The 14804-nt window shown below is 41.5% G+C and overlaps 1 protein-coding gene across 1 annotated transcript in view; it reads right to left on the bottom strand.

Annotated features, from left to right (window-relative positions):
* Nucleotides 1-14804, bottom strand: part of LOC122564425 (SH3 domain-binding protein 5) — a 72239-nt gene that overhangs the window by 17091 nt on the left and 40344 nt on the right. The window contains exons 3-4 of the mRNA XM_043719268.2: nucleotides 12890-13018; nucleotides 653-817 (exon numbers count right to left, since the gene is read on the bottom strand). Coding sequence (XP_043575203.1) covers nucleotides 653-817; nucleotides 12890-13018 — 294 coding nt within the window. The remainder of the gene's footprint in view (nucleotides 1-652; nucleotides 818-12889; nucleotides 13019-14804) is intronic.

The following is a 14804-nucleotide window of genomic DNA, read 5'->3' as shown; positions in this document are numbered from 1 at the left end:
ACTCCTTTAGCAACTCATTCCATACATGCACCACCCTCTGCATGAAAAAGTGCTCCTCACTTTTAAATCTTTCCCCTCTCACCTTAAACCTATGCCCTCTGGTTTTGGACTCTCCTAACCTGGGATAATAGGTCTTGGCTATTCATCCTATCCACGTTCCTCACAAATTTATATATAAGGTCACCCCTCAGCCTCTGACCCCCCCCAAGGAAAATAGCCCCAGCCTATTCAGCCTCTCCCTATAGCTCAAACCCTCAATCCCAGCAACATCCTTGCAAATCTTCTCTGAACCCTTTCAAGGGGAACAACAGCATTTCTTTAGCTCTCCTACTTCTTATACTGCTTTGACTGAGCCAATGAATATTCCATATCCATTCTTGACCATCTGATCTTTCTGTCTTGCTGCCTTTAACAACCTATGCAGGTGCAATCTGAAGGCCTAGAATAAGGCAAGACTTAAGTATAAATAAAAGGCAGGAACTGAGATCAGGGAACAAACATTCCAAGCAGGATCTTTATTTCTATGCATTTTAATGAATAAGTACATTCATCAAAATCCAGGATCTCAGCAAAGTCTCCTGCAGATTAGCTTCAGGAACAGCAGTATAGAATTTGTCACCGACTCAGACATAGAGATTAGAGTTGGACCTACCCGCTGTGTTGCATGATTAAGCATCTCTTGCCACGCTGAGTCAAACTGACGTTCCTCGTCTTCCAATAGCCTCTGTTCAGCCAGTGCAATGGTCTCCTTGGCCGCTCGCAACACCTCAGTGGCTCGTTGAAAATCTTGGGTTGCCTTCTGGGCCTCCAGCTGTGCCTGAGAGGAAGCAGAGTAAACTTAGTTCAGATGCAGCGCAATTACGTTCCTCATCGGAAATACAAGAAGATCAGTACCAGCAAGGTGCAGTGTTCAGTGAAGTGCTGTGCAGCAGGCCACTGAGAAGCATAAGGTGTGGGCCGAGGCACCTAACCTTCTGATGTCACCCGCCTTTCCCACTGTCCTCAAATCCTTAAGCTTTTTGCCTGACTGCCTCCAAGCCACAGGGATCACATCATTACTGCTGACTCCCTCAGCCACTTACATCGGGCCAGCTTGAATTCCAAGGTTTCTTTTGTTTTTTTTGCCATGGGGAGTTGTGGCCCTCCCACACCTCCTGCCCATTCCTGGAATTGCTCCAGTTGAACCCAACTCTGGCAAGTGTGGTGTGTATACCTGCAGCAGCTCAAATCGATTTCTGATCAACTGCAGATCCTACCATATGGACAGTCGAAACCTTCCACCATTTCAAAATAATGCTGGCTCAAAGAAATCTATGAAATCATTCCTAGAGGATGACTTTTTTTAAAGTGAGACAGGGCAATATGAAAGAGCAGGGCTTCCTGAGATTCTCATTTTGTACAATACGGACCCACCTGTCTTGGTCCCCCCAAGGTCGATGCAACGGACAAGAAGGCACAATAGCTCTACTTCCTCAGGCAGCTAAGGAAATTCAGCATCTCCATAAGGACCCTTACCAGTTCTTACAGCTGCACCGCAGGAAGCATCCTATCTGGATGCATCACAGCATTGTTTGGCAACTGCAAGAGAGTCATGAACACGGCCCAGTCCATCTCACAAACCAGCCTTCTCTTCACTGACTCCATCTACACTTCCCACTGCCTCAGGAAAGCAACCAACATAATCAAAGACCCCTTCCACCCCAGTTATACTCTCTTCCACCCTCTTCCATTGGGCAAAAGATATAAAAGTTTGAGTACACGTACAAATAGATTTAAGAACAGCTTCTTCCCCGCTGTTTTCAGACTTTTGAATGGACCCCTCAAATATTAATTCTGATCTCCCTCTCTGCACCTGTAACACTGTATCCTGCACTCTGCTCTGCTACCCTGATGCACTCTGTATGGTATCATAGAGTACACAAAACCACACTTTTCACTGTATCTCAGTACATTTGACAACAATAAATCAATCAAATCAATCAAATCAGTCATCCCAACATACAGTACAGTAAAATAATGTACTCTGACCAATGCTCCCATGGGTTAAGCATACTTGGACCGAACCTAAGCTCTCCTGATTATATCGAACAACCTACTGACATAGCAACGACCAGAAGCCTAAAGTTACTGTTCACTGGTTCCTACAAGTCAGCACAAGACATGACAAAATTCAATGAATGGCTTCACTGATAAAACTCAAGTCATTATAACAACAAGCTCCCAGGCTAAGTAATACAAACCTCGAAAAGAACTGGCAAGTAGCCTGCACTGTTAAGCAGGTTCTGTTCACTGTGGGAATATTGAATCCTACAAAAGGACCCAAAGCACTTTTAAAATGGCTTGGCAAAAAAAGAGTTGCAACCAGTAATATAATATTCCAATGCAGCTCAGTAGGAAATGCAAACAGAATATGACATGGGTGCTCGCATCTGTTCTCATTTCAGCAGATAACACTCTCTGCGCTTCAGAAAGTAATGTGATGGTTGAAGCAATTATGTCAGCATAAGGATTAATGCAGAATACAAAATACAATAAGAAATAGCCATTGAGCCCAACAACTTTGTTCTGGCATGTCTCTTCGACATGAGCAAACCCGCATTGATTGCCAAAACTAAGTTATTAAGGTATTCCCAGTAAAAATCCCCTTGTAAAATAACCTAACAAATTAACAGAGGCAAACAAGGAAGAGGTTTGGTTAACCTCCAACAAAGTAACAGTGATAACTACACACAGGAAGGGGAATCCCACATGTAAAAGGCCAGATATATTTTCATAAAACACCATCGATTCAAAAGAAATTTCATTAGATATTCTCAAACAAATTAAGGAATCAGGACGTTCAGAAACAGACAAAAATTAAGACAAAGAGAATTGGCTTATTCTAAAATAGGAGAAAGTGAAACTGGTGATCAGAGTCGAAGCATGTGGTGCTGGAAAAGCACAGCTGGTCAGGCAGCATCTGAGGAGCAGGAGAGTTGATGTTGAGCATAAGCCCCTCATTCCTGATGAAGAGCTTATGTCTGAAACGTCGACTCTCCTGCTCTTATTCTAAACCTAGCAACCACTTCCAAATCGAAAACATGGGTTTTCAACCTTTAAACCACCAGATGCACTACATTTGATTCAAATGCCCGAGCAACATTAGACTTAAGTTGTACAAACATGCAAATCTACAGTTCTGAAAAGTAAGAGGGGTTTTGATAGAACAGGAAGAGAGAAACTAGTTCCACTTAATACGAACTGTGGAAACTCTACTTAGGTTAGGATGAGATGTGACGGCTGAGTTAGGGCACTTGAGAGTTATAAGTTAACCAGGAAAGACCTAAAGAGAGAGCTAAGAAGAGCCAGAAAGGGACATGATAAGTTGTCGACAGATCAGATCAAGGAAAACCCCAAGGCATTCTGTGCGTGGAGTCAGAGGAGATAGAGGAAGTGCTAAATGAATACTTTTCGTCAGTATTCACACTAGAAAAAGACAATGTGGTTGAGGAGAATACTGAGATACAGGCTACTAGACTAATTGGGATTGAGGTTCACAAGGAGGAGGGTTAGCAATTCTGGAAATGGTAAAAATAGGTAAGTCCCCTGGGCAGGATGGGATTTATCCTAGGGTTCTCTGGGAAGCCGGGGAGGAGATTGCAGAGCATTTGGCTTTGATCCCTATGTTGTCATTGTCTACAGAAATAGTGCCAGAAGACTGGAGGTTAGCAAATATTGTCCCCTTGTTCAAGAAGGGGAATAGAGACAACCTTGGAAATTATAGACCAGTGAGCCTTACTTCAGTTGTGGGTAAAGTGTTGGAAAAGGTTATAAGAGACAAGATTTATAATCATCTAGAAAGGAATAAGTTGATTAGGGATAGCCAACACTGTTTTGTGAAGGGTAGGTCGTGCCTCACAAACCTTATTGAGTTCTTTGAGAAGGTGACAAAACAGGTGGATGAGGGTAAAGCAGTTGATGTGGTGTATATGGATTTCAGTAAGGCATTTGATAAGGTTTCCCATGGTAGGCTATTGCACAAAATAGAGGCATGGGATTAAGGGTGAACTAGCATTTTTCAATTAGAAATTGGCTAGCTGAAAGAAGACAGAGGGTGGCAGTTGATGGGAAATATTCATCCTGGAGTTCAGTTACTAGTGGGATACCACTAGGATCTGTTTTGGGTCCACTGTTGTTTGTCATTTATATAAATGACCTGGATAAGGGCACAGAAGGATGGGTTAGTAAATTTGCGGATGACACGGAGGTCAGTAGATGGTGACAAAGGATTTTTGAGAAGATTTGCAGCTCAGGCTGAAGTTCTGGATGTAGGTTTGCTCACTGAGTTGGAAGGTTCATTTGGTATGGTAAGAGTCTTGTGTAGATGAGCAGAAAGATCGCGGTGTCCAGGTACATAGATCCTTGAAAGTTGCCACCCAGATTAATAGGGTTATTAAGAAGGCATACGATGTGTTAGCTTTTTTGGTAGAGGGATTAAGTCTCAGAACCATGAGATCATGCTGCAGCTGAACAAAACTCTGGTACAGCTACATTTGGAATATTGTGTACAGTTCTGGTCGCCGCATTATAGGAAGGATGTGGAAGGTTTGGAAAAGGTTCAGAGGAGATTTACTAGGATGTTGCCTGGTATGGAAGGAAGGTCTTATGAGGAAAGGCTGAGGGACTTGAGGAAGGTTGAGAGGTGACTTAATTGAGACATATAAGATAATCAGAGGATTAGATAGGTTGGACAGTGAGAGCCTTTTTCCTCGGATGGCGATGGCTAGCACAAGGGACATAGCTTTAAATTGAGGGGTGATAGATATAGGACAGATGTCAGAGGTAGTTTCATTACTCAGAGTAGTAAGGACGTGGAACACACTGCCTGCAACAGTAATAGACTCGCAACTTTAAAGGGCATTTAGATGGTCATTGGGTAGGCTTATGGACGAGTAGGTTAGATGGGCTTCAGATTGGTTCCACAGGTCGGCGCAACATCGAGGGCCAAAGGGCCTGTACTGCGCTGGAATGTTCTGTGTTCTATGTACTCTATATTAAAATCTTAAAAAACAATCCCATAGATCTTAGAGGCCAGCCTGCAATACAACTGATGCACAACATAAAATAAATTGGTATTGTATTAGGGTGCAGGGTCCAAGGAGAAAACTTACAGAACTAACAAAGGGAGTTAGGTCCTTATTGTGGTAGAATTGCTTTATTTTGAATAGCGCTTGTCCTTTTTGTGGATATACAATTGGGCAATTTTAAAGCATTTCATAATGTCTGCAGTCATCCATTTATTCTAACTACTGGGCTTCAATGTAGTTAGTTTTATTTTTCATCCTCCCCCCATACTGTTCTTCAGACCAGATGCCCATTTGGTACGATGATCCTGAACAGGAGTTCTCTTCCACTGATCTTCAGACTACCACAACCGAACATTAAGACCTTCAACATTCAAGGCAGGGGAGCCACAGGTTCCACTGCAATACTTGCTGCAAACTTATTAAAGTGCAGGATAGACATCCAGGTCACAATGTTAATCACAGCATGAAAGGATGATTTGGAGTGACTGGGGTGTTAATGCTTTAAACATCTGAAAGCCAATCCACCCACTCCTCCTTTTAACAGAGATTGGATGAGAGCAGGTAGCCCTGTCACACAAGGGAGGTAGAACAATCAGTGTGTGCTATACTGAAGCTACAAGCAGTCTCCCAGGTTAAACCCTTGTCTACTCACAGTGAAACAGAGACAAAGACAGCTTCCTGCAGAGTGAAATATTTTTATGGCACGGTTGATGGCCAAGAGGAACAGGAGTGCTTTCATTCAGGACACCAAGGTTACGTTGGGAATAAATCTTATTCACATCTCTCTCAACCCACCCAGCCACTCATAAACCTACCCAAATCAATGCAAGGCCACAAACATATTAATTTCATGTTCATTTGCCTGAACGTATATTGCAGTTACTAGTCTGGGCCCATTAGCTCTTGAATCAATTCCAACCACAGAGGATTCGGTTCGTGCCCAGCTGCAATGCAGACTCTGTCAGACAGCAGTGACTTGGCACATGTAATATAAATACTGTCACTAAATGTATATCTATCTTTGTATTACTAATCACTTCATATGATTATATGGAATAGGGTAACTCCAGTTATCTCCCTGATCAAGTTTCAGAAATCAAAACAAAACAAAAATGGAATTTGAACAGGGCTGGAGTCTGGCAGACAAATGAGATGTGGGACAAGGGCTGAGTGCTGAGACTTTGGCAATGCAAGGCCCAGGCAAGTAAGATTTTAACATCTGGGTCTCATCTGCACAGGCAGTAAGAAGCAGTCAGTTAGGCAGCTAGTGACAGCAGGGTTCAGCAATGAGGGCAGGTGACATGTAGGAGGAGGCCCATGTGAGCGAGGTCTCAACTTTCCTTCTGGTGCTGCTACCTCCTGAGAAAGTGGCTTGAATTGTAGAATGTGGGACTCAGGCAAGACATCAATGATTGCATAGGGAATCTGAGGAGTAGACCACACGGCTGCTTGAGCCTGATCAGCCATTCAATATGAACATGGCTGATCTGCTTCAACTCAACATCCCCCTCCCAATCACTCGCAATGAGCCAATAGGCTCCCAGTTTAAAAGCTCATTCGAAAGACAGTATCTCCACCAGTGCAGCACTCTCACAGTTCAGTGAACAATTCTGCAGTAACCTGCTTGGAGTGAGACATGAACAGTCAAGTCTCTGCCTCAGAGGCAAGAAAACAACAACTGACTGAGTCACAATTGATTGTGGTATCAGTATCTGGTTAACTTAACAGTTCATAATAACAGGCGCAGGCCATTCATTCCATTGAGCCTGTTCTGCCATTTAACAATGTCATGGCTGATCTGTGGCCTAAAACTTTACATACCTACCTTTGGCCCATATCTTTGCTTAACAAAAATTTATCTAGCTTAGAATTAAAATTAACAACTGATCGAACATCAATTGCCATTTGTAGAAGAGAATTCCAAACTTCTACCACCCTATCTGTGTAGAAATGTTGGCTAACATCTCTCCTGAATAGTCCAGCACTAATTCTCAGACTATGCCCCCTAATTCTACAATCCCCAACCAATTTATCTGTTTATCTTTAGTTAAATAGTTTATCTTTATCTACCCTGTCTGTTCCTGGTAATATATTGAAGACTTTGATCAGATCACCCCATCTAAATTCTAGAGAAAACAGACCTAATTTGTATAATCTCTCCTCTTAACCCCTGAAGTCCAGGTATCATTCTTGTAAACCTACACTGGACTCCCTCCAAGACCAACATATCCTTCCTAAGGTATGGTGCCCAGATCTGCTTCCTGTACTCCAAGTGAAATCTAACTGGAATTTTGTATAGCTGCAGCATAACTTCTCTCTCTTTATACTTCACACTTATAGATATAAAGGTCAACATTCCATTAGCTTTCTTGATGGTTTTCTGTACCTGTTTGTGGCATTTTAATGATCAATGCACCTAAACTCTTTTTGAACATCCAGGCAGTAAAAGTTAAACGTTAAAAGTACCCTTAAAAGATGGCAATGGATCACTTGTCAGGTTTGTGTGGGCCTAGTTTTCTATTGAAGTTAGTGGGAAAGAAAAAGGAGAGGAAATATAAATGAGGCAGCAAGTTATATTAGCCATCAATTCCCTTGTCTTAAACCCTTGGCTGGAACTACTGAAAGTACCCTTTCAGTTCTTTTCAACATGTTTAGGTTGAAGACTTCCTTCAAATTCACCATGGGGGCGGCTCAGTGGTTAGCACTGCAGCCTCACAGTGCCAGGGACTCGGGTTTGATTTCAGCTTCAGGTGATTGTCTGTGTGGAGTTTGCACATTCTCCCCGTGTCTGCATGAGTTTCCTCCGGGTGCTCCGGTTTCCTCCCACAGTCCAAAGAGGTGTAGGTCAGGTGAATTGGCCATGCTAAATTGTCCAAAGAGTTAGGTGCATTAGTCAGAGGGGAATGAGTCTGGGTGGGTTACTCTTCAGAGGGTCAGTGTGAACTTGTTGGGCCGAAGGGCCTGTTTCCACATTGTAGGGAATGCAATCTTATCTAAATTCTCTGAAGTAATGTTGGGAACAGGTTTTCCATTTTGTTACCAAATTCTTAAAGGAAATATCCTCCCTCAGCAGGATTTAAAATTGAACCTGCCTTTTTTTTTTAGTACATCTTTGCCATCTCCATTTTAAAAGCAAATATGAAAGCAATGCAGAAAGACCTTCAGATCCAGGTACACAGAGGAAGAACAAGTGCAAAAACAAGTCAGTCCAAACTGTGACACACTCCAGTAACATCCGCTAACGCACTTCATGGAAGGACACCAGCCCATGATAATGATTAAGCTGTCAAACAGTGTAGGATGTAATATCCCACTAGCCACAAGGAGGTTTAATTTCCCTGGCAGTAGCTACCGCAGGACACGCCACTCCTGAGGTTATATGCATTAGGCCCCCTAATAGTCAATGAATACAGCATGAGTTTTTTTTTGTCCAATCCCATAATGGCAGGTGACACAATTCCTAACCAAGATGAGGGTATACTTCCCGCTAACTATCTTGGAAGCCGAGGAGTTTGTTCAGCATCCAAAATATCATCAAAGTTCTGGGCTTCACATTTGTTAGTTATTACACTTCTGCCACAAACACATTCAGTCTTGAGGAAGTGGAGGCTATTTTTGGCCCCCTTTCTCAGTTACAGCGGGAAGCTGGGGTTTCTCTTCCGATTACCAGAGTTGCATGTCAGAAAATTCTGTTTTCTGAATTTGCATTTTTGCAAAGGGGTGTGTTTATGGACACAAACACAGAAGTTGCTGGAAAAGCTCAGCAGGTCTGGCAGCATCTGTAAAGAGAAATCAGAGTTAACTTTTCAGGTCCAGTGCCCCTTCCTCAGAACTCAGGTTTATAGCACGTTATTCTGTTGGAACAGTTAACTAGTAATAGTTACTGTCAAGTTTTCCAGTAGAGTTAAGTTATTCCAAGTTCCGCATTCTTTTGTTGTATTTCAACTATAGTCAGAGTCATGCAACATGGAAATAAACCCTTCAGTCTATGCTGAATATAATCCCAAACTAAACTAGTCCCACGTGTTTTGCTCAATGTTCAGTAGAATGACCAGTCGAACTGCATCTGGAACACAGCACTTTACATTTGCCTTTTAAATGAGAAAAAATTAGGGTCTAGGCTACCTTCTTAAAACATTGAGGGCATCTGGTTCGGTCCGTAACAATAGTCTCTCCAAATTTCAAAGCTGTCCAATACCTGAAAGTCCTTACTGGGTCACATATAAGTTGGCCCTGAAGTTGACATGAGTGTGTATTCTGTTCACAATTAAAAATACAGTGAACACTATAAAATGTAGGTGTGTAACGATTTGATTTGGAATGTGGGCTTCACTGGCTAGACTTGCCCATCTCTCATTGCCCATGGTGATGAACTAATCCTTGAACTGCTACAATGGTACAATCTGTCCTGTTCGGAAGGCAGTTCCAGGAATTTCACCCAGCAGCAGTGAAGGAATGGAGATGTAGTTCCAAGTCAGCAAGATAATGACTTGAAGGGAACTTGCAGGTTTGTAATGTTGCCATGCCTTGTCCTTAGAGGTAGTAGAGCTCACAGGTTTGGACAATGCTGTATAAAGAGCCTGTTTGAGATCTATAGAGCACCTTTTAGATGGTACATGCAACTGCCACTGTATATCAGCAGTGGAATGAGTGAACATTGAAGGTTTTGAGTATCGGACCCAATCAAATTAACTGTTTTGTTGTGGATGATGTCATGCTTTTCAATTGTCATTGGAACTGCACCTATCCAGGCGAATGGAGAAAATTCCATGAGCTTTTTGATTCATGCGTTTGATGTTGGACAGATCTGGAGAGACAGGACAATCTAAAGAAATGCAGGTCAGATGAATTGGCCGCGCTAAATTGCCCATAGTGTTTAGAGATGTGTAGGTTAGGTGCATTAGTCAGGGGTAATTGGAGGATAATAGGGTAGGGGAATGGTTCTGGGTGGGTTACTCTTCAGAGGGTTGGTATGGACATGTTGGGCCAAAGGCATTGTTTCCACACTATAGGGATTCTATAGTAAGTGCCACTTCATCTGGTACACACAACACCAGGTACCTGATGAAGGAACAGTGCTTCAAAAGCTGGTGTTTCCAAATAAACCTGTTGGACTAAAACCTGGTATTGTGTGATTTTTAACTTTGTCCAATCCAGTCTAACACCGGCATCTCCACATAATGATTTTATTTGATACTGATTGAGTTGATAAACACAGAAGTGGACAATCTGTTCTGTTACCACAAACACATAATTTGATCTTAATTTACAAATGAAAATGTCATACCTAGTTCCTTATAAAGTAGTTTTTAACCAGCTACAAAAACAATTGCTGGCTATCGCCTGAGGTATCATTTGTTCACTTAATATAAAGGATATTTATTCCCCATATGTCAGAGTTTGTGAAAGAAAACTATTCTTTCCGTAGGGATACTATGATTCTTCTATGATTCTTCTTAATACAAATTCTGCTCTATTATCAAGTCCGTCTGTTTTTAAAAACTGATATGCTTAATTTATAAAAGGTTCATTGTCAACATAGTTGGAATATCAAATATTATAATCATGCATCCCTGTAGGATACCAAATGAGGGACCTTACAGAATGAGACAGAAAATCCGATGTTAAATCATGTCACAGCACCCCCAATTCATATGAAACTTGGAAGAGTTCAGAAAAGATTTCCAAGGACATTGCCAAGGTTGGAGGATTTGAACTATACAGGGAGGTTGAATAGGCTGGGGCTGTTTGCCCTGGAGCCTTGGAAGCTGAGGGATGACCTTATAGAGGTTTATAAAATCATGAGGGGTATGGATAGGATAAATAGACAAAGCCTTTTCCCTGGGGTGGGGGAGTCCAGAACTAGAGGGCTAAGGGTGAGAGGGAAAAGATATAAAAGAGACCTAAGAGGCAACTTTTCTCACTCACAGGGTGGTACGTGTATGGAATGAGCTGCCAGACAAAGTGGTGGAGGCTGGTAAAATTGCAACATTTAAAAGGCATCTGGATGGGTAAATGAATAGGAACAGTTTTGAGGGATATGGGCTGGATACTGCCAGTGGGACTAGATTTGGTTGGGATATCTGGTCTGCATGGACGAGTTGGACCGAAGGGTCTGTTTCCGTGCTGTGCATCTCTATGACTATGACTCAAAATGCTTCATTCTAATTCTTTAAATTATAATGAATAAAGAAAAAAGGGAATAATAGGTCACTATTTTAATTAAATATTCTGGGTGAAATATCTACCACATTAAGTGACTAATTGAAATGGGATTCAAATTTTATGGAAAGCATATTTCTTTCTTTCTTGTTAAAGCAATTTAATATCAAGAAAATGTTTTTGATCCAAATCCACTTACTTGTGAATTACGTTGCTAGAATTTTGTAGATTAGAAATGTGGAGGGGATGCTGAAGTACATTCATTACTCCAGTAAAAAGACTTTCATTTATATAGCACTTTTCTTGACCGTCAAACATCATGAAGTGTTTTATGGCCAAAAGTACGACAGAAATGTAGTCACTGTTGTAAGATCAGAAATACCAACTTGTACACAGAAAGATGATAATATTTATACAATCTGATTTCAGTGTCATTGAGGGATAAATGTTGATCAGGACACTAGTGATAATTCCCTCCTTGTCTTCAAAGTACAGTGCCTTGGGATCTTTTAAATTCATTAATAGAGGGATGACATCCTCACTGGAACATCACTTGAGAAACGTGGTACCTGACAGTGTGGTATTCCTTATTACTGCAACTAAGATGTCAGTCCTGACTTTAAGCCCTAGAGTGGGATTGTTCAATTAAATCATCAAGTAAACAATATAGTTTTACTCAATATACTGGCTGATCTCCCATGGCATTGCAAACATGGAACATGACCAAGATAAAAGAAAAATCTGCATTTACAAAGCACCTTTAATGAAAATGGAAATTCCCAAAGCATTTTACAACTAATGGAATGAGTGATAGCATTATTAAGATATATAAACTTGCAGCTTATAGGGCCCCTGATTATTAACCATCCGAACCAATGGCTTTTGGAAAGCATGCTGCAGAGAACTCTGAAAATTCCCAACAGAAACCCATGGCACTGATTTCTGAGGTTAGGTGGGGAACCTACTGATCAAATTTAAAAAGTGAGAAACCAAAGAAGTCATTCAAGACTCCCACTCATGCCATTGGGTATACCTACAAACTAAATGAGAAGCTAAATAACAATCCTAAGATATTCAAGACTGGGAAAAATCGTTCACATTGGTATGAATTTATGCAGAAGATTTGAATTTCAAACAGACTAACGTCTATTTGAAAGATTTGCATTTTGAAAGAAATTGCACTTGTATAGTTCTTTTTACAACCTCAGATTTCACAAAGTGCTTTACGGCTGATTTAAAAATTTTTCAAAAGGAAGTCCTGGTTGTAATGTAGAAAATGTTGAGCCAATTTGTGCCCAGCAAGGTCTTGCAAACAGAAAAATGATCACAACTAGATAATTAGCTTCAGGGTGTTGGTTGAGCGATAAATATTGGACTGGACACAAAGAAAACTGATGTTCTTCTTCAGACTGTTGAAATGTGATGTTATGCCAAACGAGCAAAGTTTAGGAGAAAGAGTTGAGGGTAGGGTAATTGAACATGGGACTAACTGGATTACTAATCTGCTCTACAAAGAGTCAGTATGGACCTGATGGGCCACATGGCTTATCTCTGCAACATAATGGCTCTAAGTGATCCATGATGAATTCATACTATCCAAGTACACCTGCAGAGAAATCTCATTTCGAATGGGGAAGATAACATGAAGTTCATCTACTTACCAGTCGTGTAACTCGCCTGGCTTCCCAATAAGGCTTGGAATCATCCACCGCTTTTCCAACCTTCTTCCCAGCTTCATCAAGCTTAACAGTAGCTTCGACTAAAACAGTTCGAAACTTCTGCCGAGCTTCCTGCAGGACAAACAACAGATTTGGTCACACACAAATAAAAATGCAACAGTAAACATTTTATTTGAAGAAAAATTGGGATAGAAATTTGATAAACTGAAGTCTAAGAGGGTAGTTCTAATCCAAACTTCAATATGCAGAGGGCAAGAATTAAGTGGGACCTATACATCACATGATTCATCGTGACATGTCTACAAATTAAAACTATGGCCAATAAGAAGGGGATTTATGAAGGGGAAATCATGCTTGACTAATCTTCTTGAATTTTTTGAGGATGTAACTATGAAGTTGGACGAGGGAAATCCAGTAGATGTAGTGTACCTGAACTTTCAAAAAGCTTTTGATAAAGTCCCACACAGGATGTTAGTGAGTAAAATTAGGGTGCATGGTATTGGGGGAAAAGTACTAGATTGGATTGAAAATTGGTTGGCTAATAGGAAACAAAGGGTAGTGATAAACGGCTCAATTTCGGAATGGCAGGCAGTGACCAGTGGGGTACCGCAGGGATCCGTGCTGGGGCCACAGCTTTTTACAATATATGGCCTTCATAACAAGAGGAATTGAGTATAGAAGCAAAGAGGTGCTTCTGCAGCTGTACAGGGCCCTGGTGAGACCACACCTGGAGTACTGTGTGCAGTACTGGTCTCCAAATTTGAGAAAAGACATTCTGGCTATTGAGGGAGTGCAGCGTAGGTTCACGAGCGTAGGATTACCTTACGCCGAAAGACTGGAGCGACTGGGCTTGTATACCCTTGAGTTTCGAAGATTGAGAGGGGATCTGATTGAGAGGTATAAGATTATGAAAGGATTGGACACTCTGGCAGTAGGAAACATATTTCCACTGATGGGTGAGTGCCGAACCAGAGGACACAGCTTAAAAATATGGGGTAGACCATTTAGGACAGAGCTCAGGAGAAACTTCTTCACGCAGAGAGTGGTGGCTGTGTGGAATGCTCTGCCACAGGGGGCAGTGGAGGCCCACTCACTGGATTCATTTAAGAAGGAGTTGGATAGAGCTCTCAAAGATAGTGGAATCAAGGGTTATGGAGATAAGGCAGGAACAGGATACTGATTAGGAATGATCAGCCATGATTATATTGAATGGCGGTGCAGGCTCGAAGGGCTGAATGGCCTACTCCTGCATCTATTATCTATTGTCTATTGTCTAAGAGATCTGTTTCATTGTGTGAGCCATTGAAGCTCAACTTATTCTTATTAGAGGCCACAGACGTTAGGAAGACAATCATAGAAGTTAAAATTACCACTGGTGTGTCTTACTGGTCTCAATTGCGTGGCTAAACTTTGGAATTCTCTGCCACAAATCATTGAACAGTTGATAAAGTGTAAGATGGAAGGAAAGACACACAAACTGGAGGAAAGAGGCTGCATTAAAAGAACAGATTGGTATTTTTATAATGCTGTTCAGGATCTAAGGATGGTCAAAAGTCTTTTGCAAGCAGTTAATTACTTTTTGCAGTGTGATCATTCTTGCAACGTGAAAAACATGGCCATCAATAAAGTTCCTGTAGCATTCATGAATTTTTGTGATGTTGACTGTACATCTCTATGACTATGACTGAGGAATAAATATTGTCAAAATCTCAAGGGAGAGCGCCTCTACTTTTCTTTAAAATAGGACCCAGAATTTTCACATCCGCCTGAGGGGACAGAGAGGAACATGACCATATCCAAAGGTTAGCAAGCTGTTTCAATGTCAGGCCCCTTTCAGTCATGGCTGACTATGGGTTGCATCCTCGTTATTCTGGCTTTCTGTCTCCCGGAAGCTTGC

Source organism: Chiloscyllium plagiosum, unplaced genomic scaffold (assembly GCF_037043375.1).
Source record: "Chiloscyllium plagiosum isolate Xiang-an unplaced genomic scaffold, Cpla_swu_hap1 HiC_scaffold_34, whole genome shotgun sequence".
In the NCBI taxonomy this organism is placed as follows: Eukaryota; Metazoa; Chordata; class Chondrichthyes; order Orectolobiformes; family Hemiscylliidae; genus Chiloscyllium; species Chiloscyllium plagiosum.
This window is presented reverse-complemented; position numbering and strand designations above follow the sequence as displayed.